At 42.4% G+C, this 25351-nt stretch overlaps 1 protein-coding gene across 3 annotated transcripts in view; it reads left to right on the forward strand.

The window, feature by feature from the left end:
* syde2 (synapse defective 1, Rho GTPase, homolog 2 (C. elegans)) overlaps positions 1 to 25351 on the forward strand; it is a 48212-nt gene that overhangs the window by 20540 nt on the left and 2321 nt on the right. For all 3 annotated transcript variants that reach the window (XM_037769308.1, XM_037769307.1, XM_037769309.1), the window contains exons 4-7: positions 2914 to 4049; positions 12283 to 12409; positions 21459 to 21640; positions 22308 to 22539. In XM_037769308.1, the coding sequence (XP_037625236.1) occupies positions 2914 to 4049; positions 12283 to 12409; positions 21459 to 21640; positions 22308 to 22539 (1677 nt within the window). The remainder of the gene's footprint in view (positions 1 to 2913; positions 4050 to 12282; positions 12410 to 21458; positions 21641 to 22307; positions 22540 to 25351) is intronic.

A 25351-nucleotide genomic window follows, 5' to 3' on the forward strand; every position in this document is an offset into this window, starting at 1 on the left:
AGACCTGACCATGGCTCTCTGTGTACCCGACCCCACCCAGATGTTGTTTGGTGAGTTTGCACCTCCAGCACCCTCCACCCATGTTTTCCCTTCTCAGAGCGCCTCTGTGTCTATTATTGGCAGGAAGCCGTGACAAGGAAGGCTACTCAGCCAGGGGGGAAAGGAGGCTAAACATGGTTTGGTGAGGAATGTGAGGGAACAGCCGTGTTCATTTTGTACATTCACCAGCCAGCTTGCCAGCCTTCCAGTAGACCATCCAGACCTCTGAGTGCCTGGACAAGGGGCGCCTTTGTCCCCCATCTGCCGGCTACACCCTGCCCTGCTCCTGCCCCCCATCTTACTCTTCTCTCCATCCTGTTGCACCTCCTCTGCCTCCCCCTTTTCACTCGTGGGCCCTCGCCCCAGAATAGCACAGCAGGTCCCCTCTGAAAATAGAGCTGGTGATGTTGGCAGGGTCATGCTCTCTCTCTCTCCTCTTTCAACTGTGTATCTCTCGCTCTCTGTTTTTCTCTCTTTGTCTCTTACAGAATCACTCTTTTGTTTCTGATGTTTATTCAGAGAAAGTAATTAGCTGATAAAAACAACAGAATAATTTATATTTGAAATGAGAAATCCAAAATCACGGATTAAATGCTCATCAAATGAAATGTCTAAATAGCTCATCAGCCCCTAGACTTAGTGTCTTCTTTACTATCTAGGCCAGGTCTAAAAGCACTTCTAACTAGGCCTACAGAAGGTAAGCTCTCCCTGCAAAGTCATGTGGTCCAGCCTCCAATGGACCCATGCAGCGAGGTATTCTCTCTAAAGTGTATAAAAGAAAAGTTAGCCATGGAGGAAATCTTATAATAAGAGCGCTAATTGTAGAAAGTTTTCTGTTTGAGACTGGCTCCAGCTTCACGTTGGACAAATAGCAGGATGCCCATAATATGACAAATTGCACTTTAATATCTCAAATGGCTCCGTGCCAACTCTTTCTCTTTCTTTTGCCAGATAGATTATTTGAATGTGTAAAATGACTGAAAGAGCAGTGATGGTGATGGGGCTCTTAGGCAGTAACAGAGTACAAGGTGCATTGGTACGTCGTTATTTGTTGTCGTTATGACAGTTACAGTCAGCACATATGAATGGATGGAGACACAGTGTACAAAAGAAAATATCCAGACCACCCAGATGAATTTAAGTCCAATATTCACTCTCCTTGTAGCTCTGTTTTTGGTCTCCACCAACTCCTGAGCGAAATATCTGGCTCTTTAGCCGATAAATGATCCACTATGTTCACCAGTTAGTCGCTAACTATGTCTGTCTGCTGTCTGCTGAAGAGCAGGTAGTGTACAGTGGGTTTATAGAGCTTTTTTTTGCTGAAACCAGCTGCCTGCTGTGGCACCCAATTTGACTGTTGTCATGCCATTAAATAGGCGTTAGCGGTAGCTATAAGCACCATAGATGTGGGTCATTACGGGCCTACTACTCCTACTACATTCTAAAAGTGAAAGCAAAACTTAAAAGCAACACATTCTGACATGGAAAATTGAATGAAACATTACGTTCTTTAGGTTTAGGCAACAAAACTACAACTTCTTTAGGTTTAGGCAACAAAAAAACATTGTATTTTGGCTTAAAAATAGTGAAAGTGAAACTTCTTTTAAACCTTCTTTTGGTAATCTACCATGTGAATAGATGATAAAACCTAATATTGGGTGTAGTAGGCCCCTATTGACCGACATTTACTGTGCTTATGGCAACTTATAATGCCTTTTTAGTAGCCTGACAACAGTCTAATCGGCTGGCTGTGGCCAAGAGCAGTGACGGTAAACCAAAACAGTAATGTTACAGGCCTTAAAACCAAAAACAATGAGCTGAAAGACACTAAAAGGCTCTTTGGAGCTGAGAGGGGAACTGCAGTCTCTGATAATTCTCTGTGGGTATATGAGTGACACCTTTCACATTACACATAGTGATTAATTCATTGTTAATATAAAAATATTAATTACAGCAGTTTTAAACATTGTAAGATTAATAGCCCAGCCACAGAAAGGCTCTTGTTGGGTAAGCGACCTGCCACAGCTCAGTCCTGTAGACTAAACAATGGCTGTCACTCCTGCGTAGAACTCTAGACCCTGAAATTTCACGTTGTAGACATCTAGTTAGGCGAGAACGGCCTACATGGTCCAATCCAAATGGATATTTTTCAACATGAATAATGAGTGAGTAACTCTAGCTCGGCCCTGGAGCAGTCGGCGTCTCTAGACAGACATTTCCCAGCTTGGAGACCACTGTTTTTCCTGGAGCTGCAGCTAAAGACATTCCACTTCAATTTCCCTGGTGTTTGATTGAATGAAGCCCACTTATAAAGCAAAGGGGCCTCATGGAAACTCTTCGTGAACAATTTGATTTTTGATTTTTAAACTGTTAATTATCTAAATCGCTGTCTAGGTTTACATATATAGACTGTAACTGTATTATATAGTGCTCAAGTGTTTATGAAGCGTTGCCTGCTCAATGTGTCTCTGTCAGTGGATTACTGGGTTGCATGTAAACCTAATCACTTGATGATGTGCCATGAAGGTGTAGTGCTTTTTCGGAGAGACGGTAAATTATGGCTCATGCACACTTTGCCTTTGGTTTTAGTCTTTTCTTTCCTGTCTGTCTTCGCTGGACATCTGAACAGTTACTTGTAATCATTGCAGTGAGGTGGCTTGTTTAGTGAAACCAGTGATTACAGTGACTTCAAGAACTTGTGACTGGTGGTGCCCATTTGTTCCTGCGAATAATCCAAAAAAATCTCTCTAAATATTTTATCCTGCCAAAGAATTTGTCTGTAAAATGTCAAAAGTGTCAACCAAAGAAAAATAAGTCTGCGTCAGGCTCTCCTTTTAATCTGCTTTCTCTCTTGCCGTGTTATTTCCTCTGTAGATGGTGCTGACCTGCCCAACGCCGTCAGCTCCCCTCCCTCCAGCCCGAACCCGGCCAAGAAGAGCAGCTCCCTAAACTGGTCCTTCCCAGACAAGATCAAGTCCCCGCGCACCGTGAGGAAGATCTCCATGAAGATGAAGAAGCTTCCGGAGCTTAGCCGGAAACTCAGCGTCAAGGGGACCCCGAGTAGCAGTAACAGCAACAACGGCACCGGAAGCAGTCATTTAGAGCCCAGAGCCCATTCTCCCCGAAACAACGTGAGCGGGTCGGAGGTCGTCCCCCATTCCTCGGGCACTCCCAGGTTAGCTGCGTCTGGGGGTGGACAGGCGAGCCGTAACGTGATCTCACGCTACCACCTGGACAGCAGTGTGTCCACGCAGCACAGCTTCAGCAAGAAGAAAAGTAACGGCAGCTCAAAGTCCGCCAGTAAAGGTGGTTACCTCAGTGATGGGGACTCGCCTGAGCTGGTGGCCAAATCTGGGAAGCACGGCTCTGCAGAGGGGAAGGGAGGGAAAAGCAAGGAGACGGAGGGAGGAGGCTCTAAACTTAACGGCACGGAGCTGGACATTGATGCTTTCCGCCATTACAGCTTCACAGAACAGCCCAAGTGCAGCCAGTACATCTCCGGACTGATGAGCTTGCACTTTTACGGCGCCGAGGACCTCAAACCTCCGCGCATCGACTCTCGAGACGTCTATTGCGCCATCCAAGTAGACTCGGTTAACAAAGCACGAACCGCTCTCCTCACATGCCGAACTACCTTCCTAGACATGGACCACACCTTCAACATCGAGCTGGAGAACGCCCAGCACCTGAAGCTGGTGGTGTTCAGCTGGGAGCCCATGCCGAGACGCAACCGCGTCTGCTGCCACGGCACGGTGGTGCTGCCCGCGCTCTTCCGGGTGACGCGTAGCCACCAGCTGGCGGTGAAGCTGGAGCCGAGGGGCCTGATCTACGTCAAGCTGAGCCTGATGGAGCAGTGGCAGAACTCGTTGGACGGCGGGCCAGATGGAGACAGGGAGCCTCAGGTGTTTGGTGTGGAGGCGTGGCGGGTGGTGGAGAGGGAGAACACGGGACTGATGGTGCCGCTGCTCATAAGCAAGTGCATCAATGAGATCGAAAAGAGAGGCTGCCAGGTGAGTCTGAGTGTGGTTCAAAGAGTTTGGCTTTGAGAAAAAGAGTCTAGCAGGTGACACTGTGACAAGCTGCAGTATGTTTCTGCTGGTCATGCTGCAGCTTTTATATACCTTGTTCATGAATCTGTCTGTTCTAGTTTTAATTAATCGATTAATAGTTTAAACTACAAAATGTCAGAAAATAGTGACAAATGTCCATCACAATTTCCAGAGCCCAAGGTAATGTCTTTAGATTGCTTGTTTTCTTCTGAGTAACAGCCTAACCCCGACCATATCCAGTTTGAAATAATAGAAAACAGAAAAGCAACAAACCCATTTTAGAAGCTACAAACAGGGAATATTTTGAATTTTTGCTTTATAAATGATTAATTAGTTGTCAAAATTGTTGTTGATTATTTACCAGTGAATTGATCAATGATTTCAACACTTAGAATGAAAAATAATGATTATTTTCATTATCATTTAATCTGTTGATTGTTCTCATTCCTAAAATTAATTATTGAAACTCCCAGAGCTCAAAGTGACATCTTTAATTGTCTTGTTTTATCTGACCAGCAGTCCAAAACGCAATGATAGTAAATTTACAATGAAATAAAACAGAGAAAAGGAGCAAATCTTCACATTTGCAAAGCTAGAAGTAAAGAATGGTTGGTATTTGCTTGAAAAAAACATTTGAAATGATTAATTGATTATATGAGAAATAGTTGCAGATTACTTTTCTCTCGATCGATTCATTTAATAATAATTTCAGACACATATATACACAGTACAAGTAGGTGGAAGCCATTCAAGTCCTATTCTGTCATTTGAAAACAGCTGGAGATTCGTTTGAAAAGACGGATGGTAGGATATAATTATATAATGCATTTTTGTATGAGATGTGTGAGAGAATGGGGAGAGAAATAACCCCACATTCATTCAGCCTCCTTTTAGCTCAGTATGCTGTGAGACGGGTGCTCGCCCTGCAGCCAATTCTAATGCTGGATGACTGGCATGAGCAGAAAGGACAGAGGAGATGTATCACACTCCATGATGTCTGAGCCTTCCTGGGGCGGCTGGCTCTTTTATTCAGAGAGGAGAAAGACTCAGAGTTAAGAGACTGACTGGTGGTGGTGGTGGTGGTGGTGTTGATGGTGGAGTGTTTCCCTGGATCATGTGATCATCTCTTGTTTTGTCCCCCCCCCCCCCTCCCCCCTTCACATCTCATGTGCTCTTTGAAGCCCAGAGAGAGGCGGTGGCGTTTCTCCTAATTAGAGCTGAGACAGCGGCAGTAAAAGTGTCTGGCCACTGTTCCTGACTGATCACTCTAGGGGGGCATGCCAGGGGCAGCGGGTGCCTGGGGCCAACAGACAAACATTAGGCCTCTCCAAGGAGCCTGTCTGTCAAATCAGACCCCGCCTCTGACCACTTGTGCAGCATACCGGGCTTGTAGCTGGAGTAGTAACAGCAAACCCGATAGTCACTTGTTTGGTTTCAAAGGTAGAAAATGATTTTATTCACTGATGCCAAATTAAAAGTTTCTCATTACATTTCATTTGGTAACACTTCATTTTACAGATCTGCTAATTTCATGGTAATTAGGTGATAATTAGCAAGTAACCTATTTGAAATGTCTTTGGAATTACTGCCAAATTACCCCAATATTTACCTAAAAACGTATCAAAAATTACTTAATTATAAACATTATTTAATAATTATATGCTGGAATAGAATATAATTATTAAATATAGGGCCCCTAGGCTTGAGAAGCGTCTGTGCGCTGCTCTTCATCGTAGGTGGAAAACCAAAACTAATAGAAGACACTTCTGATCAGGCACAAATCTCACCATTGTGTGACTTATTGTCTACACATATATAACCTGGTAGCTAATGTAATGATTCAGGGAGTTTTTTAAAGACATTTCAAATAAGTTATTTGCTAATTATTATCTATTGACATGAAAATAAAGCATATCAATTAACTTTGTATTCTTTTGCTGGAAATGTATTACATAAATGACCAGCTATTGGGAAATAATGGAATCTAATTATTAAATAATGTTTATAATAAAGTACATTTTGAGGTAAATATTGGGATAGTTTGGCAGTAATTCCAAAGAAATTTCATATAGGTTACTTGCTAATTATCACCTAATGACCATGAAATTTGCAGACCTGTAAAATGAAGTGTTACCATTTATTTTTTGTTAGTAGATAATGAGCCTGTCTATCATAGTTGGTAGTGCGTTAAACTAGGGTACCAACTAGTGATTGTTTTCATCATCCATTATTATGTTGATTATTTATTTGATTATTTATTTAGTTGACCAAACCTTTAAATCTATAAAATATCAGAAAATAGTGAAAATCACAGTTTTCCAAAGCCCAATGTAACACCTTCAAATTTCTTGTTTTGTCCAGCCAAGAGTTCAACAAATATATTTTTTTATTAATATGCTAATTTTTTTTTCAATTATTAAATGAATCTCCAAAATCTCTCAAAAATGTCCATCATCTGTCCCCAGAGCCCAATTTGACCTCTTCAATTAGCCTGTTTTATCCAAGGAAGAGTTCAAAACACAAATATATTACGTTTCCAATAATATAAACTGGAGAAAAGAAAGAAGAAAATCCTCACATTTGAGAAGCTGGAACCAGAGAATAATTGGCAATTTTGGTTCACAAATGATGAATCCATGATCAAAATTGTTGATTATTTTTTCAGTTAAGCAATTGATCAATGAATCTACTAATCATTTCAACACTACATGAGACTCTTAAGTGCAGTGTTGTCTCTTTAGCCCCGTTGCCACCAAGATGTTCCTGGTAAATTTAGTCCCGGGACTACTTGTCATGGAACTAAAAAGGTTCCTTTGGCCCATTGTTGTCTGCGTTTCCATCAAGATCTAAAGACCTGTGAAGTTCATGCAAATTAGTTTCCCCTATAGTTCCAGGGGAAAGTTCTTGTGGTGGAAACAAGGCTTTTGAGCCCCACAATGAGGAACTTTCAGGCCTCTTGCAAAAAAAAGTATGAGTACCTGTAGTTGTCAGTTTAATTATTTAGGTTTAGCCACATTTCCCCTTGAGATTTGGCATAAATGTAATGAAAGACCAATAAAATTCCAATTGAAGAAAAGGAAACATTCCTGTTATGGAAGTACAAACTCACCTGACTGTCCTTTTCACTCACCTTCTCACTTAACCAATAGTTTTCAGCCTGTTAGCTCAGATTTCTTGTGTTTATGTAATTCACTCTGCTTTGTGTTGCCATATAGCGATTCCCGCCTGTTTCTGTCTCCTTGTTTGCCTCAGTTTTCTCCCTCTGGCTCTGTTTTTCACTCTCTGGCACTGTCAGTATCAGTCTGAGATCAAGTATAAGGGCTCCCCCAGGTTGAAGGCAGACGGGGGTTAGGACGGGGTTGACACCAGATCCCAGAGGAATTCGCAGGTTGTGTCAGTGAAGCACGCACGGCCAGGCGTGCAGCGGTGTGCCTTTACAAATGATTATGTGGATGTTTGATGGAGACTCTTTTTCAGAGTCTCTTAGAAATGAGTGTCCTGAGGGCTTCTCCGAGCTTTTAAGACGCTGGATGATTGTGGGTGTTTTTAAAAGACTGCACATAATGTCTGTGTCAGAGACGGGAGTTATGTATGTGAGCACTCTGTACCCATTAAAAAGAAACACTTTTTAAAAAGGATCTATCCCAGTAACCCACATACTGCCATACATGACAGTAAAAGATGCACACAGATCTTGTGACATGTTGCTAATGGCTGTACAGATGCACCATTTTAGACTTGGTAGTATTGTGTTGGTAAAGGTTTAAGTTTTGACTCTATGCAGATGTGACTTCCAGACTAAAGCCCTTTTCAGACGTTGAATCTGTAACCTTGCTGGCTTCATCTGTTTGTTAAAGGAGTTTCTTTTTTCGTCTTTCAAACACGTCTCTGTTACGTAAATAATCTGTAATGGCTCTTTTCAAACATGCCAGGACTGCAGTAGTATTTGGGCTATATGTAGCATCTGGCACAGACGAGAGACTGGTAGAAAGAAGGATTTCTTCTGTTTTCTCACAGGCTACATCAGTAAATTATTAATCAATTATTTTGCAGTTCAAGACTTAATGATCATAAGCACGAGGGACGCTTGGCTCTCAATAGTGGATCCCTTAATAACTTTTCTTAGATAGGGTTGTAATTTCATAGTCTATTAGGTAAATTATAAAAATCTCATAAAGTACAGTTCAGCGGTGCTAAAGCATCGTTAAAAGGTTTAAGACGTTATTAAATTGTGACTCCCCTTTAATTCCCACTGGCTTACTAGATATTCATACAAGAGGATAGTTTTTTTCCTTTTTGTTCAGCAGTGTGAGGGGAAAAAACGGTGAAAAAACTATTTTTATATGCTGATCTGACCTGACAAAAATCGCCTTGACAATAGAGGCGGGAATCACAAGAGGCCCAACGATACAATGTCATGATACAATTGTATTGCGATTTTAACATTTTGCTATCTGCTGAGTATTGCGATAAGATATATTGCAGTTAATTACCTTTTTTCAACTGCAAATTATGCAATTTGTCAACTCACTCTGCTCATCTCAGAGTTTTCATTCACATATCTTGAGGTCAGAGGTCAAGGGACCCCTTTGAAAATGGCCATGCCAGTTTTTCCTCGCCAAAATTTAGCGTAACTTTGGAGTGATGTTTGGTATTTTTCCCGACATGCTAACATGACATGGTTGGTACCAATGAATTTCTTAGGTTTTCTAGTTTCATACGACACCAGTATCGTCACTCTAGCTTTAAGACTGATCCTGCTACAATCTCTGAAAGACAGAATAGTGTCTGGGCCCACCGGCGCCTATTGCCGATATGCTGTATTTGTCTGACACCTACATAAGGTGGCAGCTGGCTGGAGGGAGATCGCCGGGAGATAGTCTGAAAAGAATTTCCAGTAAATATCACAACAAAAACGTGCGTTTTCTTTTTTTAAAAGTACAAACCTCGGAAGATTGCCAGTACTACTCATCTTTTAAGTGGTTAAATCTGATCTCCAATCTGATCTTGAGCGCACAGCTGGTTTGTTTACATGACGTAACATAACGCTTGCTGTTATGACACGGTGTCTCTTTCTGCGGCCGAGCTCTCTGCCATCACTACAGTTGTTGAATTATTCCTCATTCAGCTTGACCTAACGTTACGTATTTCATTTTCAATTCATGAAAGTGACATTGTGTGACTCGTGCTTTCAGTGTGTGCGAGGCAGTCAGCCGCGGTAGTGCTGCTCTTTTTTTTTTTACAATTGAATATTAATTTTCAAATTTGAATATCTGATTTTTTTTACTATTCAAATTTATATTCAAATTTATAATATTTGTTGACAGCACTAAATATGTGGGGAGTCATGGAATCATGCCGGGAATGCGTTCTGTCATGAAGGTGAGAACAGGACATTATTTCCCCGCTAGTGTCGATTAGATCGGTGAGTCATGTTTAGAGGAAGTCAACAACTTGGTGTACTGACTTGTCGAACACTCAAGAGCATTAATGCGGTCAAATGCACTTTTCTTTCTTTCCTTTGATGTCTCTATAAAGTCTTTAAGCTAATCCCAGACCAAAAAAAAAACTGATCCCATCACTGGTAGTAGAGTCACTGAGCATCCACATTCCTGTCGGGGGAACTCATTTGGTTTTGTGGTCATTGTGTCTGCCTCATTCTGCATATAGATCTTGGCTGGTGCTGCCTGTTGTGTTGCCCGGCAGCCGCAGTGCATAAGTGCAAGCCCTCTTTTTGCTAACAGCTGTTCCACGCCTGCACTCGGCTCCCCTCCAAAGAGAGAGACTTTTTGAATGGACTTGTTGTTCATTGTGCCCAGTGACTTCTGTTTACTCTCACACAAAGGCAAATCCCTGCCTAATCTGTGCTCCTCTCTCCCTCTCGTGTGAGGTTTAGAAAACGCTGCTCGACTCGACGAGGAGCGCTCACAAATAGTTGGTCTGGTGGGGAGACATTGTAGTGCTCCTACGCTGGAGCCCGGAAAGGCCAGCAGCGTGTGTGTGGGTGTGTGTTTGTGAGGAACTGGACCCGACCCGCCATTCACAGCCCACTGACTTAACACGTTACCGGGGCAACCACACCAGTTGGTCTGCTATGCCACATACCAGACAGACACATGTAGGAGAAATTATGGTATGTCTGTAGCCAGGCCTAATCCCAACATAACAAGGAGACCACTGGTGCCAAGTTTCAACTATCAAATGTCAGCGTCTGCAGGAAATTGTTAAGAGTTCCTTTAGGTCACACCGTTGGAGGCTTAGATAAAGAAACATTAATGGTTTACTGCGCAGTGCTTTCATTTTTAATGCTGAGCTGCCAGCTGGGCTTTTAGTGGAGCCCAGTGTTTATCCAGTCAGTCATAAAGATGTGATGTATTTATCACACCTCCGAGTGTAGTTTGGCAAAACACAGCTCGCATTCTTTTCTTTTATTCGCTTTCAAATAATCCAAACGATGAAGCTCACAGATGTGTTGGAAATGATGCACAGCAGTGTTATCAAATTATACTATATATCATTTGAAAGCAGAAATAACCAAATCTTCCTCTTACAATTGAAAAGTTTAATTCATAAGCAACAAAACACACTGTTGCTCATTTCAATCTACCGAGGAATTTTAGCGCTACAGCCTTACTTGACTAGTAGTTTACGGTGGCTAATGTTAACTAACGTTGCTGTGTAACTGACAATACTGAGTCGCTTTGCTGACTGGAAGACTCTTTTTTTAATTTTTTTTATTGCAAGACAAAAGACAATACATTAACACTCTTTTTAAAGGTACAGTGTGTAGGTTTTTGGCGGCATCTAGTGGTGTGGTTGCAGATTGCAACCAACTGAGTACCACTCAGCTGAGTGCAAAACCGCGGTAACGCCGTTCGCCTCGCTCAGAGGCCATCCTTATCATAATAACACTACTTTAGGAGCAAGTCAGTCAGCTGGCGGTACTGGCGGTACCACGGCTCACGTTACCGCAGTTTCACAAGCGTGTCGGAGAACTACGGTGGCCTTCAGGCAACATAAAATCACAAATGGCTCTCTCTAGAGCCAGTGTTTGGTTTGTCTGTTCTGGGCTACTGTAGAAACATGGTGGAGCAACAACGATTCTAGTTTCAGCTGATTATACACTAATGAAAACATGGTTATGAATATTATATTCTATTTATGCTAACAGATCCCCCGAAACCCTACACACTGTTCCTTTAATACTTGTGTTATTGTCAGCTTTTAGCACTTAAATAGAACCATTAGGCTATCATGTAACTGGCCAAAGCGTCTTGATTTCAAGTGAAACACAATATTCTTCTAAAATATACTTTTGCTTTTGTAGCTACTCTTAATCTTTTGCCACTAAAGGTGGTCTGGTATTACCACTAGCTTATTTTAATGTTAGCAACATATTGCTTTGTAGGCTAACCAACATTACTGAGTCATTATGCTGACTTCCGCCTACTCTCTTTGTTACTCTACATTTTAGCTTGTCAGACAAATAGTTCAGTTATCGCTGTTGTTCAGCAAGAGTTATATAGTCTCACTTTAAATGTTTAAAAGAAACATGCTACAACAGTCTGTCTTCAGTCAGTCTCTGTTGAGAAGATGCAGCTGGTGGTCAGTCAAGTCGAGTCGGTTTTATTTGTTGAGCCCAAGTTTGTGTCAGGGCTTTACAATCTGTATAACATAAGCTATAACTCCATCTACCCTTAAACCCTTGAGTTGGAGAAAAAACAACAAATGTAAAAAATAAAGGGATGAAGAGCAGCAGAGGAGGGATCAGCTTTTTCAAGATGTACATACATTCAATAGGCGCAGTATATTTAGAGTAGACAACAGTAGCAGAATTAAGATATGGAGAAATAAGACTACAATAGTAAGTAGATGAAAAGTAGAAGATAAGGTAGCCTATGTATGTAAATAAATAGTAAAAACTGGGCCTCCTGTGTCCCATCAAAAAGTGAGCCCTGATAGAGCTAAATATACAATATATAAAAGGTTGTCAGTGGTTCCTGTAATCTGCCTTTACGTTGAGATAAAACAGACAAAAGTTTTGAGAGGCGTGGATTTTCTGTGAAAGTAGTTTTGGCTTCTGTCCAGCACATTGTTTGAGTGCCGACTTGATTGATGGGGTGGTAAAACTGTCTCCGTCTCTGTCGAATGTTCTGTTTATTTGACCTACTTGTGTGTCTATGTGTGTGTCCAGGTGGTGGGTCTCTACCGTCTGTGTGGGTCTGCGGCCGTGAAGAAGGAGCTACGGGAGGCGTTTGAGAGAGACAGCTACGCCGTGGAGCTGTGTGAAAACACGTATCCTGACGTTAACGTCATCACAGGTAAATTGATCGCTGGTACCAGGGAACAAAAGCACGGGGTCACCACACACACTCAGTATAATTAGGAATTGGTTATTTAACTAGATGGCTTTTCCAAAGAGCGTTGGTGTCCCTCTGGTCTTACCCGTACTCCATTAAGATATTACACTGAGTATACAAAACATCAGGTACGCTCCCCATGAAACCTACAGAAGAGGTGATCCCAGATTATTTTCTAGATGAATCGTTTGGTCCATAAAATGTCAGAAACTAGTGAAAGGCCCATTACATTTCCCAGAGCCCAAATTAACGTCTTCAAATCGCTTGTTTTATCCTGAAAAAAGATTAAAACCCAAAAGATGTCAACCTTTCCGTCAAAGAAGACAATGACAAGCAGCAAATCCTCACATTTGAGAAGCTGGAACCAGTGAATATTTGGCATTTTTGCTTGAAAAACGACTTAATTTTCTGAAATTGCCTTATCAATTAATTACTTAATCAGTTCTGTCATGAAGCAGAAGAGGAAGAAGAAGTTCACTGAAAAATTTTAGACAATTGAAACATTTTTTAAATGTTTCGTGGAAAAAAAGTCACAAGTTATGTTTCAAAAATATGTAGTATATTGAATTATATCAATCAATTTTAAACCTCAATGTCATACATCTGTCAGAAGAGCATTGTGTACTCTATTTCATACTTTTGCTGTTTATTATGGCAGTGATGAAACTTAAATTATACAGCACATTTTTGGCAAAAGTTCCAAATTGCTTTATATAAGATTATAAAACTTGTAATAATAAAACAATTAAAACAGATTAGAAACTAGGGACACTTTAAAACTCACTGACTGAGTAACTTAATTAAGAGATCATGGCTTTATTGCACATCTACATTAATAAAACAAAGAGGACGTGACTCAGATGGAGCCTGGATTCAGTATTGATCCAGTCGTTGCCCCAGTAAACGTGTCTGAACTGGTGTGTCCTCTGCAGATAGGTCAGCACATGCGTACGTGTGTGTGAGTCTGCTGTTTGTAGTAAAAGCATTCCAGCAGTCAGCTAACAGTGTCGACCGGTGCCTGAGGGAAGGGCCCACACACACACACACGAATCAGACCGTGCTGTACATTCAGGTCATTCTTTCTCCTTCAGGTTTGTGGTTGAGACATGCTCTGTATTATCCCTTATAGGACATGTTTTATACAACGTACTCAGTCAGGTTACTTATGATGGCAGAGTTAGTGTGAAAGTTGTTTTATTGCCCCACAAGCACTGTCACAACTTTTATGTCTATTTATGTATTATTTAAAGCCAGTAATTTAAATGTCACTCAGATTCCTGTGAGTTGCAGCTTGTTTCCGCTCCGACGCTGTGAAATTAAAAATGGAAACAGTGAGTTGCAGCACATCATCAGCTTACAAAAACAGCCGTGTCATTGGATTGAGTAATGATTGCAGCAGTGCGACAGATGAGGGGGGGGGGGGAGGGCGAAGTTGTAGAAAAATGACTTGGTCATGATTTTTTTGTTTCTCCCACAAAAAGAGGAAGACCATGGAAACCCCTGGGCATTGTAGGAGCTGCTGTTGGTTTTGGGAAGAGGCCCCATATAGGCGTCGTCCTATCATGCCTGCTTTGATCCACATGCGTTTGCATGGCAGGGCAAAGAACACAGTTAACAGTTGAGCGGGTTAGAAAAAAAGGGCCAGCACCAGCGCGGATTGTTGGTTTTTGCTCGCTGCCTAAATTTGCTCCACCAAGCGAGTTGCTGTTGCAGATGGGCCTGAGTGAGTGGAAGAGGACAGAGAGGGAGAGAGAGAGAGGGGGGAAGGGAGGCAGATGAGGGTTTATGGTGTGTGCTGCAAAAAAATGTGCATCTGGGATATAATCATGGGTTTAGTCTTAAAACATACTTTCATGAAACATTTGGTCAAAATGTGCCCGTTGATAGACCTTATTTTACTTTCTCTTGCCAGTATTTTGAAACGTAATCTCCTCATGCCTTCTAATTTGAATTTATAACTGAGATGAAATGTTCCCTCATGTTATAGTGTCTACATCTTTAAAATTAAAAAGGCTGAGATTTGGATTAAAATGCAGTGTCTGCGGTGCGGAGTCAGACTCGAGGCTAATGAGCGAACAGCAAACGGATGAGCTAAGAGGGCTGGCGTGTCACACGGCTAATTTAAACGCGGAGGTAGTGAAAGGGATTACCCAGAGATCAGAGTTCAATCCAGAGCTTGCAAAACATGCTCGGTGCGCGGCCCTCCGTTGTTTCAAATCACAATTCACTCAAAAGAACCAGAGAGGTGTTATCAACATGGGCAACATGCTGTTGGAAATCAGGACAAACCATATTATCTTCAGCAGTTTGTGTTCAGTAAATACTCCTTCTGCTCTTGCGGTTAATCTGTTCATGTGTGACATGTGTTTAGAAGGCGGTCATAGAAAGAGTGTGTGTTGCTGTAGAGCAGCTCCAGTATGTTGGGTGATGTGGAGGTGGGGACCAAAAGGATTCATAACCTCCATCGACTCCAGGGTCCTGGGTCAATTCACTCGACTTTGTTTTAAATACGTTCTGTAAGAAAGTGTTGTTACTTTTTCCTAACTACTTTAATTTACACTGTATCTATCAAATAACCAAACACCGGCTCTAGCGAGAGACTTTCATGTTTTTACGTTACCCGAAGGCCACTGTAGTTCTCAGACACGCTTGTGAAACGGCGTTATCGTGAACCACAGAATGCAAAACCGAGCTAGCGCCGTCTGACTTCCATCGCTCCTAAACTTCAGTGTTATTATGGTAAGGATGACCTCTGAGCGAGGTGAACGGTGTTACCATGGTTTTGTACTCGGCGGCTCACGTTAACGCAGTCTAGGAAAGGGAGGAGTGGGCGGAGGGGTACTCAGTTGGTTGTAATCTGCAACCACACCACCAGATACCGCCATATCCTACACACTGTATTTTTAATCCGATAAGCGAGCTAGAGGAATTAGAGCAAGCATCTAAACTCATCAGCGTGAGTCCAGCACATAACCACTCGTAAAACCACAACTTGTCTTTTTTAACTTTCATTTTTTGTACGGGATTAAACAAAAAAGATATAACGTGTTAATTAGCGAGCTTTAGAGATGCTGGTAGGTGAATTTTTTTTACCTTTTGTCAGAGCTAGGCTAGCTGTTTCCTCATTTCCAGTCTTTATGTTAAGATAAGAAAACCAGCTGATGGCGGTAGCTTCATACTTACTATATGAGAGTGGCATCGATTTTCCATCCAACTCACTCATCAGTATTTCCCAAAATGTTGAACTATTTCATTAGATAGGTATTTAAAGTTCTTCTTGATTTCAGTCACTTCATTTTAAACTCAGTATTCCTATGTTTCCCTTATTAATACTGCAGGAGAAGAAGCTTAATTGGCGCAGGACTTTTGTGCTTTTAGACAGTTTAGACAGTCTCAGTAGCCCTTTGTGTTGTTTAAATAGTTTAAATAGTTCAGTTACTCAAAATATCAGATGATGTTTTTCTACCCGGTAAGAGAGGCTTCACTCAGTAGTCTGGAGTGGTAATGGAGGTCAGTCAGTAAAATCTTATGGGCTGTTTGGCAGCTTAGTTTATGACATCAGCAGTGCCAAGTGAGACTTAGCATAAGCAGAGTGTAACCTCAAAATGAAACTTTTAGACTTCACCTACCTCCTTACAGATTACCCTGGTTGGATAAATCAAAATACACAATGAATCAGTGTGAAAAAGTTTAGTTTTAGAGGAGACTGACTGTAGCGACCTTAACTAATGATTAAGCCCTCAGCTCAACCTGTGTTGTGTGGAAACAAAGCTTCTGAAGTGATCCAATGATGGGAAACTTCTGTCCTCAGAAAATGAAAGCAGTGTGTCCCCAAGCCCGGCTGGTTGACAGCAAAGCACAGTTATTGATCCTGGTCTTTTAATTTGCCATGCCTGACTCGTGTTTTCCATAGCCTACTTCCCTACTTTGCCCCCCTACCCCACCCTCGGCAGTACACCAGTGAAGACATGGAAAGTCATTAACAAGTGCCCCCTTTGTTGCCGAACAAACACAGATGGTATTTGGCTCACGCATGGGGGATTAGCTGAACCCTGGGCCGGCCGGGGAAGCAGGCAACCGCTTTACAAAGAGCTGCAGGCCTGTGTGGGTGTCAGAAAATATCTTAAACTGCAAGGCCGGGAATCATAAAGACGTATTTCTGATGATTCCACATGTAGCATGAGAGCACCACTGTTTCCAGATTTAGCAATGGGGTTTGCTCATTTGGGGTTTTGGGGGAATACATAAAAAGTTGAAGAAACCAGAGTGTAAAGCTTTACCGTGCCACAGGACGAGGCAGCGACACGCACACACATCTCCTCTGGCCCCCCCTAGTGCTGTGGGGGCGTGCAGGACAGCAGGGAGGGGGCAAGACGGAGAACAAACCCCCATTTGTTCTCCGGGGCGAGGCGTTGACTGCAGCACTGACAAGAGGAGTGACCTTCCGCTTTGTTTGAACAAGAGGTCAAAGGTAGAGCCGTGCCCCAGTGCATTGTGTGCCTTGTAGTGTTTGGTGGCACATTTGGAACATTGAACGTCTGAATTGATTAGAAGACAAAAAAAAACATTTACATCTAAATAGTTTTAGGCTGCTATCATCTGTAGCTTTAATTGCATGTTTTGAAGGTTCATTTGTCTTCATCGCTGAGCTGCCTTTTCACTGCAGGACTCATTTTAACGGTTTGGTGTTAATCAGCCATACGCGTGGGTGGAGATATATGTATATGTAGGTCTTATCTCTGAGCCAAACAACCAACAGTTTAAACGTGAGAGAGCAGACACTCAGCGTGTGCTTGTTGTCAGCTTGGCTGTGAAGGAAAGTGAAGCACCTGCAGGGGAAACACACCTGTTCACCCCTGAGCCCATGACCTTGTGTGTGTGTATATGTGTGCTAGGGGCTAAGACACTAAAGTAAACACTAGCACTGACTCATAGCAGGCTAATGATTTACCTGAAGGGCTGTATTCCCCTCACTTCAGACAAACACAAGCACATGTGCACAAGGTTTTACTGACATGGTGTATTTTTTAAAGTCATTGAAATGGAAAGAGCCTAAACACGTAGTCAGTCATATATTGCATGCGAGGCATATGAAGAGGACGTTGTGTTTCATGAAGCAGCGCTAACGTAAAAACAGTCGTGCTGTTGTTGTGTCTAGATGATCCGCCTCACAGCACAGCGAAGGTCAGGGGGTCCACCATGCGTGAGTTTCCATTTTAGGCACAAATAAATAACTAATCAAGTGGCAACTCTCTGCATTTTGTTTTGCACACTCGCTCGACAAAAAAAACGCCTTGCTTTGCAGAGATAAGGGTGAAAACACACGGCTCGTTTTTGCTTCAAGGCAGTCTGTGTTTTTCCTGCGATGAAAACAAGCAGATTATTATTATCTCAGTTGAGTCTCAGTAAAGATTGACAACGGGAAGCCGGAGGATGTTCACAAAGCATTTCTGTGTAATCTGATTTGGAAATCAGCGTGTCTAGAGGAGCGATAAGGAGAGAGAATGTATCTTGTGTTTGTGTGTCCTTATCGTATTCTGCTCGTAGCAGATTGTTCATACCGAACCCCCGATGAAGAGAAATGTTAACTGATGTGAATAAAAAACAAACATGGAAACACGTCGCCACAGATCAGCTATACGCTGGCTCAGAGCGCGCAGGGGACACGTTCAATGCGATTTTATGAAGTTTTAAGTGCATGTTTGCCTTAAGCCGTGTTAAAATCTGACCCTGCTGACTTCTAGCTGTCACTGTGTTGGTTTACCTGAGATGGGAGGGCGGACGTGGAGCGCCGCCAGTGTGCTTGTTTGGGTATGAGTTGTTTTTCCTCAGAGCCACTACTGCCTGCCTCAGGAATGCACAATATCTCTCTCTCTGTATCTCTATGTGTGTATGTGTGTGTGTGTGTGTGTGTGTGTGTGTGTCAGGACGTGTTGAATGTCGAGTTCAGAGGAAAGAGTTGCGGAACAAAGTTGCTGTTTTTTTTCTGTTAAGATGGTAGCTGGCACAAACAGTACATTATTTATTATTTACCTTTTTTCAAGTATTTACTATGTTTGTATAGAGGCAGATTCACAGCTTTGAATAATCATCAAAAGTTCCTTAGGTGTGTGAGGTGACACGGAGAGGCAACTGTTGGTTTTAAACAACAATGACGGCTCCTGAAGAGATTAGATGCTGCAGTAGCATCAGTTATATCAGAACTGGAGAGAATTTCTTCATTGAAAGAAGAGCAAAGAACGTTACCGAAGGGTTTTCTCGATGAAAAAGATGTTTTCGCCCTTCTCCCGACTGGGTTCGGCAAGAGTTTGATTGAGAGATAGTTCATCTAATCACCTGCCAAGTATTTTTTGAAAGTGCCTGCCCTTTTCCAAACAGTTTCTAATGACAGCTTCTTAGATGGTTCTGTGTAACAAACCATCTGACAGGGTTAGGCTACTAGAGACCATGGATATCTGTCCCAAATTTCATGGCAATCCATCCAGCAGAAATTTTGTTAAAAGTCCTAATAAGACCCCTGATAACCTGTGACCGAGTTCATGATCTTCAAAAACTGTTTCAAGTCACATTAAATGATCCCTGCTATGATCTATTTTGACTTCTGTGGAATTATACTTAAATAAAAGGGAAGTTGTCTGAACTATCTTTTGACACCTCAAAAGAAATAAGTGATTCATATTATTTCTATTATTTATACCTGTTGAATTTATTGTAAAATATGTCGTTGCATTATGATGGAAGAGGGGTTTTATCAGTAAATGTAACACTTAAAGTTTAGAGTGGATTATTCCCCTGATGAGTGTTTGTTTGTGTTGAATGTCGCAGTGCAGATACTGAACCTGATGCTAATCTGAGACTAAACACTGAACTGAATTTAGATCCTTCTCTCACTCTATAATACGATATTCAAAAGCTCTTATGCAGCAGCAGTCGGAAAGGAAATTTAAGTGTCATCACCTAAAAAACATAATTCAAAGTTTCATTTTAAAACATTCTTCTGTCTACTTTATTAGATTAATGTGTGATGGACCCACAATGCCAGTTAGGAATAGACTGCTAAACTTTAAGCCTCCCTTAAAGAGCAGAGTGGGGACTTACTGGGATTAAAAATGAGCGTGTTAAATTGTGCCCTCCGTTGTCCTTACTGGGCCTAAAGGGATGTCAGCAGATTTACAGTGAATCTTGTTGTAGTTTACTGTAAATAGAAGGCAAGAGGTAAAACACCTCGGGTGTAACCGGCGAGAGTCAGTTGCATAAGATCAAGGGGTTGTGTCACTCACTACTTTGGGAATCCCTACAAACTGGACGGTGCTTGACATGGATATATATCATACAAAGATCCCAGTTTGTAGTGAGCCAATAAGAAAACCACCAAATCAATGCAACAATCTACGACACAAAAGCGACTCAGCTCAGAACACGCATTGCACTAAAATCTAAATATTCATATTTCACCATGGCATAAATCAACAGCGTGGATGCATCATAATGTTTGTGCCAGACTTAATCCACAATTGAGCGAAGCAAATATTGCACAGAAATAGAAGGAAGAATCAGAAATGAGCCTCTGCAGGAGAGCAGTGAAACAGTCTCTGCAGCATCACAGCACACTGATAGTGTCAAATACACAAAACCTGAACAGAGCCAAGACATTATATGACAAAACATGTTGGCACAAGCGCTTGTTGTAGAAAAGCAGCAATCTGGGTCGTCACGGTCCAAAGGTGTGGAAAGCAAGGGACAGGAAATCTCTTATTCTGTGCATGTTTGAGGCTATCAGCTGAAAAGATAAGTGACAGAAACACAAAGTTGTGGAACACCAGCAGCCATAGCAGCATGACTTTTCCTCAACAAAGCCATCTTGAAGCGACATGACTGGACTGAAGGCAGGTGAGCTTGCTTATGAGATGTTGTTCAAGCATCAGCAGCAAGTGTCTGCAGCAGCAGCAGCATTGCAGAACAAAACTGCAAGGGATGCGTTGGATATATGGTGCAGTGTGCATGTACGGATTCAGTGTGGGTTTATTGATATATGTTGAGTTAAGTGTTTAACATTTGATTGCAGCAGCACAACACTAGTTATACCACTAGTTTGATCAACATTGTGCTTTAATTGCTGGTAATTTTATCATTGTAGTGACAGTTTCCCATAATTCTTTTAAAAATATATTATATGGACCTTTTCATTGCCATTCTGTTGCTATGGCAACAACTTTGTTTGCTTCCTGTCAGCTACTGCATTAACAAACATTGCAACAGGAAATACAAAGGGCCCATTTAGAATATTTATATTGTCAAGTTTGAAAAGGTCCGTAGTGTTACTCTTTGTAGACATTTGTGTGTATTACTTTGGAGCATAACCAATATTGCTAATTACACAGACAGCCCCCAGCCGTCTGAAAACTGATACAGCTTCATGCAGCGAGCAGACACTCACCACAAAGAGCTGTCACACTGCCAAGATCCTTTCTTATTCCCGTATTTATTCTTTTTTTTTCCTCCCTCCTCCTTTGCCTTTGATGAAAAGACATGCCAGCGATATTTTAGGGGCTTAGTGGAGACAGACAGCGTGGGTTTCATGTTTTCCCGCAGCTTTTGTCTGAACTACAGGGGAGGCTGAAGTCACAGGTGTGAACGCACCGTCACAGACACCACTAGCCCCCCCTCACCCCCGACACTTTTTGGCTGCCGAGTCCCATCCGACTCCAATCGGGCATCTCGGTAGACGCCACAGGAAACATTGGCACCTCAATTTGCAGCCAAGAGAGTGTACCGGGTTCATCGGTGTAAAAGAGAGGCAAAATAAAAGCCTTTTGTTTCTAAATGACAGCACTTCATAAAGATATATTGTCAGTGATTTGTCAGGTATAAAAGCTGCCTGTGTGTGTGGGGAAACTGAATGACCCTCAGCTCTGCTGCAAAGAACTCATTTATTATTTATTATCCACTCATTATCTTGGCTGCAGCAGTTTTTCCTCACGCTTAATCCTCTTTCTCTCCAACTTCTCAGGAGTGCTGAAGGACTACCTGCGAGAGCTGCCCTGGCCTCTGATCACCAAGCAGCTGTACGAGGCGGTGTTGGAGTCCATGGCCACCAGGCCTCTGCGGATAGGAGCGGCGGGCTGCGAGAACGACCAGGCAGACACGGAACACACCGTCGGCCTGCTGGACAACCTGCCAGACGTGGAGCGGGTGAGGAAGACAAACCGTACCTCTCAGAGTCATCGCAGTGCTAGAGTATTGTCACAGAGGTGGTTGTGAGAGGGATAATTGTGGCAAAGATAATGATGGTCATGATGATCACTACTGTTTAGTTTCTATTACGTAGGCTTTTACATCGGGGGATATTAGTGGTGGCACACAGTACACAAGCCTGTACCGGTATCATTTTCTCCTATAGTCATATAACTATTTTCAGATGAATCATAAATTACACACAATAAAGTCTTTTTGAGGCAGATACCAATGTCAATATTTTAGAGTTTAAGAATCCTATAATGATATAAACACACAAAAATATCATCAACAAGTATTTTTAATGAGGATCCAATTTTGACCGAGGATAAACTGTGTAATGGTGACACTGTTTCTAACATATTTTTTCAGTACTGCAATGTCTTGTTACTTATCGGCTGACATATATACGGCATGCTGGTACTGATATATCTGCTTTGTTTGTTAAAAGTGAACTAATTCTTCATTTCCTACATTAAATACAACATTTTATTGCTACAAATAGCTTGATGAAGTAGACTTTGCTGTGTAGCTCTGCTGCTGCTGCTAGTGGTATTACTACAACTACTAATCATTATAATAACATGTCTTATTTGTCCGTGTGTGTGTGTATGTGTGTCATCAGATGACACTGCAGAAGCTTCTCGACCACCTGAAGTTGGTAGCGTCCTGCCAGGAAGTGAACAAGATGACGTGTCAGAACCTGGCGGTGTGTTTCGGCCCCGTGCTGCTCAGCCAGCGTCAGGATGCGTCCTGCCACACCAACAGAGTCTTCATCGACTCCGAGGAGCTGGCCAGCGCGCTGCACTTCAAGAAACACATCGAAGTCCTGCACTACTTGCTGCAGCTCTGGCCTGGTGAGTCATTGTTGAATTTGTGATTAAATGTTATTTTTCAGACAACATTTTCTTATGTTAGATATAGTTCTACAAGGTATTTTGGTTTGAAACACATTCTGTTTTACAATCAGGTAATAAATGTCAGTAAGTCTGTGTCATAGACTGTTTATAAAGATGGACAACATGGCAGCTCCCCAAAGGTGAAGCCAAAACATCTGGATCACCCCCTGGTGGCTGGCTGCAGTATAGTTCATAAAGCCCGCCTCCTCCATGTTAGTGGAAGGGACACGGGCAAAACTAAAAAGTCAAAGAACACGTCAAATACATTTTTCCCAAAGATGGTTTCTGTCATTTTAAGTAGTAGAGATATTATAGTTAGTTGTTGTGTCTTTCTAGCCAAACAGCTACCGTGGTTCTAACGCAGCAGCTAGGTGGCTCACGTTAACAAGCTGCGGCCGTGTTCAGCTTGTGATTGGCTCGGGGGAGTGTGTGGGCGGGGCTTCGATACCGCGACTCCAGCCTCCCGATCACTACTGCGAGCAGACTCTGGCTCCAAATGACGTCAAAATCTAAAAAATGCCAGCTCCCGTAGGCTATCCAGCTTCATTTTTGTACAGTGGGAGGAAGTGGAGACACATCATCCATCTATAGTCTATGGTCTGTATATACCGGCCTCTTGCCCTGCCTGCTCGAGGGTCTTGTACAGTCAGTGCCAGCTCTGCGGTTCAGCTCTACAAAGGGCTGTTAAAGGGCTGGGCTGCTTTGATCCTTGAGGTTTTTTCACCAGTGGCACAAGTACAGCTGATAGCCATCGGCTCAACCATCTGTTGGCTCGTCTGAGATGAAACTCTCCACTGAGTGCTTCATCATGGTAGACTGAGCCAATCACAGCCCAGCCAGTAAGCCCCAGTGTAAACCCAACTTTTGAGGCGTGGCGCCCCGTCTTAAGATAAATCACCGACCAAGGACAGATACCCAGTACCAGCTTCGCTCACACACAGGTCATCTGTCTGCCTGCACAGCTGCTCTCTGCCAGCTGCAGCTGTCTGCTCGGCGTGAGATATGAAGGGACCCAAAGATTATTCAGGAGAGAGTCGAGGAGGATGGGAAAGAGCTGCAGGCGGGGAGGAAATTTGTATCAGTCACAGCTACTAATTTGATATTTCTCAACCTTAAACGTTTCAATTTTTTTAAATCTTGTGCTCACCGCGTCTCTAATCAATGTGTGAGCCATTCAGTGGCTGCTGTGGTGCAGTTAAAATCTCAGCTACTGTGGAAAATGAATCAAAACATTGAGCACAAAATTGACCACTGCCGACACTTAAGTTGAAAAGATAAGACCCTGTGAATAGAATACAATAGAAAATACTTTATTGTAAATTTATCTTTGGTTTGCACGTGCAAAAACTGCTATTAAAGCATTAAAACACATTATATCACATCCAGACAGGACACTTTAAAACACATTCACATAAAACACAATACGCCAATAGAAGCTACATTAAAAAGGAGCACCCGGTACCAGGACTGAATCAATTACTACTACTTTATGGCAACACGACGAAGATCCATTACTGCTATTATAGGACATAATCGTATTACTGCAGTAGTTGTCGGTTTGCCTGTTGTGTTCCTCTGTTGGTTATTAACATTTTTATAAACATTGAGGTGATGAGACTGTTTGAAAATCCATTTATATCCATTTAAATAGGTCATCAATCTGAAACTAAGCCTGTTTACTGCATCTTCATTGAAAGAAAGCACACATTTTTCAAAATTCACATGCATGCTTTCAAAGTGTTCCTCCTAGCACCAATTTGGACAGACTTTATCCCGGAGCGATTCAAATCCTCAGCACTCCTCCCTGGAACCTGCAGCTTTAGCTAGATCTGTTTACTGATGTCTGAAGAACTGACCCTGTGTCTGGACTGGCCTTTTAAATTTAAACACATCCTCAGACTCCCACGTTGAAACACTTTTGTGTAAACTGCTGAAGTGGAGCACAGAGAGGGAAACAGCAACTGAATAAGTCAGTATTTGTGAATCCCATAATTGCTGGTAGTCTGGTGAAGTACAAGTGGAATTTCAAAAGGAGGGATATGAGGTCAAGTGCTCTGTAGAATAGTTTTTAATCATCAGTAGTAGCCTGCACTTGTTCTGCACTCATGTCTGCAGCTGATGTCACCCAGCTAGTACCTATATAATAATGACCTGTAATAACCTTGACAAACCGTTCAGTCCAGGTTCAAGCCTCTGTTTACACCCTCAGTGACATCTCCATTATGCCCACTTCCCCCCAACTCAGAGCGCGGGACGCCTGGACTATAATTAAAGACATTCCAGGCTTAACCTTAGGCCCTCGGCCCCCGAAGCTTCAACCTAACATTTCACAATCATTATGGGATATTTTCAGCCGCCTCTTCACGCCTCTCACACGCACATACCCGACCCTCCGAGGCATTGTTGCTCACGCCTCAAGTGTGCATGTCTTTGGGCTAAGTGCAAGGGCATCTGACGCTATAGCGGTGACACTATTCACAGGTAGTGTGAGAGAGAGCATGATGTGTGTTGGAAGAGGCCGAGGGGGTGTTGTGTGTTTCGGTGTGAATTATGGAGTTTGCCAACTGTATGTGTGAGTAGATGGTTAGACAGACAGAAGAGGAGAATGTCTGTCTCTGTGTGCATTTGTTCATATTACGCTCTTGTTATTGTGCTTGTGTGCAGGGATATAAAGGAGATCAGCATAAGGAGCAGTGGTTTTGTCTGCTTCCTGCCTTAATTTCCTTTGTTGACAGCTAATAACGTAAATCGTGTCATCAGTGAATCATGT

The sequence above is a fragment of the Sebastes umbrosus genome, chromosome 5, assembly GCF_015220745.1.
Source record: "Sebastes umbrosus isolate fSebUmb1 chromosome 5, fSebUmb1.pri, whole genome shotgun sequence".
NCBI lineage: Eukaryota > Metazoa > Chordata > Actinopteri > Perciformes > Sebastidae > Sebastes > Sebastes umbrosus.